The 6,000-nt window shown below is 58.0% G+C and overlaps 1 protein-coding gene across 2 annotated transcripts in view; it reads right to left on the reverse strand.

Moving 5' to 3' along the window:
- The window catches only part of WNT7A (Wnt family member 7A), a 64,494-nt gene extending 59,078 nt beyond the window's left edge, over window positions 1-5,416 (reverse strand). The window contains exons 1-2 of one of the 2 annotated variants that reach the window (XM_016940526.4): window positions 5,084-5,416; window positions 285-511 (exon numbers count right to left, since the gene is read on the reverse strand). In XM_016940526.4, the coding sequence (XP_016796015.1) occupies window positions 285-511; window positions 5,084-5,154 (298 nt within the window). In that variant the 5' untranslated portion in view covers window positions 5,155-5,416. Of the gene's footprint in view, window positions 1-284; window positions 512-4,836; window positions 5,040-5,083 lie in introns of those variants that run through there. The other variant, XM_016940527.4, reaches the window with a different exon arrangement.
- Window positions 5,417-6,000: the final 584 nt, after the last annotated feature.

The raw sequence follows: 6,000 nt of genomic DNA on the forward strand, positions 1-6,000 counted from the left end.
GGGCTTCAATTCAAAACACAACACCAGCACTGTATCAGAGGTTAACATTTGGGTCACTGGTTGCTGGTTTGCACCTCTGTCAATAAACGATTGAGGGGGTATAGATTCAACCAGAGACCTGACCCTCACTGAGAGTCCTGAATGCAAGTCAATGCACCTGCAGGACCCCATACTGAGGGATATTCTAGCAGGGGCAGGTGAGGGAGTTCCAGAGGGCACCTGAGGGTATTCTGGTGTCCCTAGAGCCTGTAAGACTCTGCGGGGGTGTTTGGGTGAGCACATACCCACTTTGAGCTCCTTCCCGAAGACTGTGCGCTCTCCCAGTGCAGAGCAGTTCCAGCGGCCATTGCGGAACTGAAACTGACACTCGTCCAGGCCCATTTGTGAGCCTTCTCCTATGACGATGATGGCGTCGGGCCGGCTCTGGCAGATCGCCCGCTGTCTGGGAGCCAGGCCTGGGATCTTGTTACAGATGATGCTTGCGCCCAGAGCTACCACTGAGGAGAAGCCACTGGAGGGAGAGACACAGAGAGATGGAGCATTAGGCCAGCAAGGGGGCATGGCCTGGGAACCCTTCGTAGGTGTCCAGCACTGGCCACCCCACTGCCCCCAGCAGTGGTCTCCCAACTTTTTTGATCCTGCACCCCTAACTCATGTCCATTCGAATAGAAACCCTATAATTTCTACATAGGCTCTTGAATCAATGCGTATACCCAATATCAGTGAAACACACACACACTTGATTTTTGTTTTAGAAACAAAAAAAGATGATGTATGTCACAAACATTACATGGAGTAAAAAAGGCAAGTTGCCTTTGAGTTTATGGTAGGATGCAATTGAGATGAAGTTCAAAAACATGCAAAAGAAGCTCTATATTGCTAGGGAATCATCTCTTTGGTAAAATTGTAAAGGCAAGCAAGGAAATGATGACTTCAAAGTTTCATGCAGCAGGTGCCTTTGAAGGAGTGATGGGTGCACAGATGTTCATTAAAAAAATCTGTTTTTTAATGTATATGTAACATATACTCTCATGTATGTATATGTTTTATTGTTGGAAAAAAAACTTAAAAAGTAATTGTAAGTAGAAGTCCTGGCATTTTCTTCCTGCTGTCAATGGAGTACATGTATCCCACTCCGGGCATGACTGGCCTAGAGGATGTGTGCGACTATTATGAGGAGGAGGACTATCTTCCTCAACTATTCACTGATATATATCGGATACCCATCATGTGCCACGTACCACGCTAGGAGACAGCTGTGCACCTGACAGGCAATGCCCTGCCCTCAAGGAACTAGGGAGGGTGACAACACAGATGTCACAAATGAATAAAACAGGCCATCTCGACAGTGATATGTACTATGAAGAAAGTAAAGGAAGATGCTGGGATGGCAACTGGGGTGTGGGGGTGGTGAGGAAAGTGAGGGCCACTTTAGCTGAGGTGATCAAGAGGACTTCCTTGAGGAGTTGACATTAGAAGAGAACAGAGATCTGAATTGCCAGGAGGCATCTGTGGGAAGATCTGGAGAAGGGTATTCTATGCAGAGGGAACAGAAAATGCAAAGTTCTAGGAGACAAGTTCGGGGTCTTCAAGGAATAGAAAGAACCCGTGGAAACTGCTACAAAGCCAGGGCTTGAGATGCAGGGAGATCCTGGGAAGAGGAGATGGCTGAGGGCTGGCATTTTCTCAGGTGCATCAGGCAGCACCAGGAAGCACTGAAGGGTGTAAGCAGGACACTGACATGACCTGGTGGTCCCCGCTCCATGTAGGAAAGACCTGTGGGGTGCCAGAGCAGGAGCAGAGGGACTAGGCAGGTTAGGGTTGGTGGTGGCTTGGCTTGGTGGCAGTGGTAGGGCTGCAGGTAGAGCCACTGGGCAAGTGCCTCGTCCTGGGGCTCAGCTGTGGGCAGTTTTCTGGAGTTGCAATTTGTTAGAGTGAGGTTCTCCTGTACCAATAACTCAAGGACGTGACATGGACCCATGCCCTCCAAGCGCACAACTGATCACTCCTGCCGTTTCCCTAGGCTCCTGCCACGTGCCAGCCTTCTCCCTGCAGTAGGCACTCTGTCCTTGCTGGCTCCTCTCCCTGGAAGCGCTCTCACCCCTGATCTTCACAAGCTTGGCTTCTTGCCATTATTCACATGACCTCAAGGGTCACCTCCCTGACCAGCCCAGCTAAGGGCTCCTCCCTCCCCTCCCTACCCCTAATAAATTCCCATCACAATCTCTGTTTTGTTTACTGGATATTCTTGATTACTCATGGTCTACTGCAATGTTTTCATGTCTGTGTTTTTAATTTGCATGCTCACTTGATCACTTGTCTTCCTCCTGAGAGGATGAGCTCCCTGAGGGCAGGGAGGCTGTCTGCTGGTTCACTAAATGACTGCTGAATAAATGGATTGTGGCACTTCAAAGATGTGGCTCCGGGTGAGTACCTATTACATGGCAGGTGCCCCCAAATATGCATCAAATGCATCAGTAAACTTGGGCAGTGTCCCTACTATGTGCCAAGGCAGTATGGTGGGTGCTGCCACAAACAGCAGCTCATGTGACCTTTCCACACAGCCCTGTGGGGCAAGAATCATCACATCCGTTTCACATATTTGAAAATTGAGGCTCACAGAGGTTGGGACCTGGAGGAAGGTTCTCAGCTAGCAGGTGTTGGAGGTGGGACAGCCTGGCTTTGCACCTGCATCTCAGCGCTAAACCCGAGTCTAACACACACTAGAATGCTGGGAATGTCTGAGGAAGAAGCAGCATGAGAAGATTAAGTGGAGACGTTTTGGCATCATTTGTCAGGAGGACCCTCTGAGCACCTACCTGGCCACCGGGAAATTTCTACACCAGCAGAGAGTGGATAGGTTGGCATACTGGGGCCAAAAATTCATAGGTGCAATAGACTAGCCCCTAAGGGTCTGGCCTAGGTTCTCATCCAAGCTTCCTTCACTTATTAGTTGTGCGATCTTAGGCAAGTTTCCTTCCCTCTGCACTTCAGTTTCTCCATGGCTAAATTAGGGTATTGATAACTAGTCCCCACCTCATTGGCTGCTGTGAAAATCAAATGTGCTAGAACATGGAAAGTGCTTAGAAGGTGCCAGGCACATAGTGAGTGCCCCATAAATGTGGTGTTGTTGTTGTAATTATCATTATTATTATCGGATCTGATTGTTGCAATAGGCTAGTGCGGAGTCACCTGAACTATCCGAGCAAAATAAGAATACCGCAGATGCCCCACCATCAGCCAGAAGCGGGTAGAGCCGTCACGTCTGGGGAAATGGAAAAACCTTTTAGGGACGTTGAGACTTCACCCCTCATGCCCACTATACAGATGAGTAGCCCGAGGCGCAGGGAGCAGCAGGGCCTGGCCCGAAGTCACCTGCAACTCCCACCTCCCCGACCTGGACCTCTCCCTACCCCAGAGGGCAGCTTGGGGCGGAAAGCCAGCGCCCTGCAGGACTCCCTCCCTCCCTCCCTGCCGGGCAGCTGGGCCCCCGCAGGGCCAATCCGGGGAGGCCGCGGCGCCGGCCGGAGGGCGGCCCGCGGGCGGGCGGGGCGGCCAGGGGAGGTTATTTTCTGCTGTTTTCCCTTTCTGTCTCCCCCGCCACCCGGGTCCCTCCTCCCCGTTTCTAATTAAAAAGGAGATAAAGCCGCACGCGGCCCGAGTCAATCGGCTCCAGCCCATCGGCCCTACTGGCTTCCTGGATGCTGAATGTGCGCGGGGCGGCGGGGCGCGGGCCAAGATGAAGATTAAAGCAGGGGAAAAAAAGGAAAGCCACCCAGACGCGGGCGAATCAATAACACTTAAAACACACCGGCAGGCTGGCGGTACTGGCGCGAGCCCCGCAGCCGCCTCTCCGCCGCTGGTCGGGCTGGCGGCCCCTGGTCGGCTCTGCACGCACCTGCTAGCGGCCGCGGCCGGACAACTTGCGAAATCCCCGCTCCAGAGACGTGGACTGGGGAAGTGACGGGGTAGGGGGGTAGTAGTGACAAAACACAAAGGGTCTGCCACGCACATCCCCTCGCCGCAGCCCCTGCGGTCCACCCCTCCTCAAAAGGGATGGTAATGGGTTCACTGCTGGGGGCTGGAGGGGCAGGGTGTGTGAGACCTACCAAGCGGGCCCTTCAGCGCCAGAACCTCTATCCATGCCCAGACCCCCCCGCCCCCACACCGCTCCGAGCCTCACACGCGTTGTCTTAAGTACAAAGGGTGACCGGCTTTGCACAAGCAGCTCCAGGACGCGTCCCGAGCTGCCCCTTCCCACCTTCCAGCCAGAGCGCCCCCGAGCCCCACCTCCACAGAAACGCTAGGTGAAGCCGGAGGGCTGCTCGCGCGCCCGGCCGCCTCTGCTGCCCAGTTCCAGGGGGCGGGGTGTCCCGCCTCTCTCTAGCGCTTGTCTCCCTCTGTGTCTCAGGCCGCCTCTCGTCCCACCTTTGTGTGTGTTTGTTGGGGGTGGGACGTGCTGTCCCCTTGGCCCGGGAAGGGGCTCTGTGAGTCTAAGGGCCCCTGGAAATTGGGTGGTGCCAAGGCTCCGAGCGGCGGTTTATGTTTTTGCCAGCGAATGTCCTTCCTCCTGGGTACCTGTTCCCTGTTTGCACGGACCGGCCCCGCCAGCCACCTGGGGACTGCCCAGTCTCTAGGAGCGGCTGTGCCGCGCCTCCTGAGAGAGTTCGTCTCGGGCTCCGGGGACTGAGCTCCCCGAGATTGGCTGTGGTCCTGGCTTGATGTTCCTGCTAGACCTGCTGTCCCTATGCCCGGGTCCGAAGGGTCCCCGGGATGGGCTGAACCTTTGCAGCAGCTAGCCCTCCCCCAGAGTCCCTCAGGCTGGAGCGTCCCTACCGGCTGTCTCTGGTCCTGGGGGATTCCAGACTCAGACGTCCTCAGGATGGCCAGTCCCCCTGCCTATATCTCCTGGGGTGTCCTGCGGGGGGTCTTTGTGCGTCCACCGCTCCCACACCGCACCCACCCGGCCTCTCAGAGAAGCTGTGGAAGTTGGCCGGCAGAGGCTCGCAGGCGGCACACCTCCCTCCCCGGGCCGTGCCAACTTTGTCGAGACACGCGCGGAAAGGGCGCAGGCAGCCCTTACCCGATCCGGAGGTAGACCATGCCCAGGCTGAGAAAGAGGTGGCCCAGGCAGCGCCGCGCTTTCCGGTTCATAGTCCCGATTGGCCGCCGGGGCCGCGGGCCGGGCTGTGCTGATCCCGCGGGCCGGCCCCGGCGGGGCAATCAACATAGCCCGCCCGGGAGGCGCGAGCCGAGGCGTCCCCGGGGCCGTCTGTCGGTGCGCCCGTCCGCGCGCTCCGCGCCTGAGCCTCGCCAGGAGCGCGGGAGCCACGGAGCGGGAGGAGGGAGGGAGGAGCGAGCGCGGCGTGGGGCGACGCCGGGCTGCGCGCGAGCGACCGGTGCAAGTGTGCGAGACGCGGGGAGTGCGGGGGCGCTGCTGCCTCCCGCCCCCGCCCCTCCCTCCTTTCCCCCGTCCCTCCCCCGCCCCCTCCCCCGACCGCCTCCCGGGAGCGCCCGCCCAGCGCCCCTGCGCCCGCGGGACAGGGCCGCCTGCACAAGGCGCGCGCTCGCGCCTTTCCCTGCGCGCTCCCGGGGGCCCCCTCCCTGCTCCGGGGTGCAGGTGGCAGGCTGGGGAGCACAGCCCGGTTGGAGGCGGTAGGAGCCCGCTCGCCCCCCACCCGTCACTAACTTGCAGATTGCAGGGCGAGTGGGCGTCCAGAGGCTGCCCTCGGGTGGAGTGGACCAGACTCGGCCGAGAGGCCTAGTGCCTTGGTCTGCTGCCCTGCTCCCTCCAGCCCGGAACAGGGAGCTGGGGCTGACAGGGCACACCCCAGTTCCCCAACCCCAGCTTCAGGGGAGGGCGCCCCCTTTCGCGGAGCGACGGGCTGACTGGCTCAGCGTATTTCTTCCCTACCCCCACCTATTCGAGAGTGGCGGCAGGGGGTGCCCAGGTTGGGCAGCCTCCTCTGGGATCCTGCTGTTAGCCGACAGACTGAGTCG

The sequence above is a fragment of the Pan troglodytes genome, chromosome 2, assembly GCF_028858775.2.
Source record: "Pan troglodytes isolate AG18354 chromosome 2, NHGRI_mPanTro3-v2.0_pri, whole genome shotgun sequence".
NCBI lineage: Eukaryota > Metazoa > Chordata > Mammalia > Primates > Hominidae > Pan > Pan troglodytes.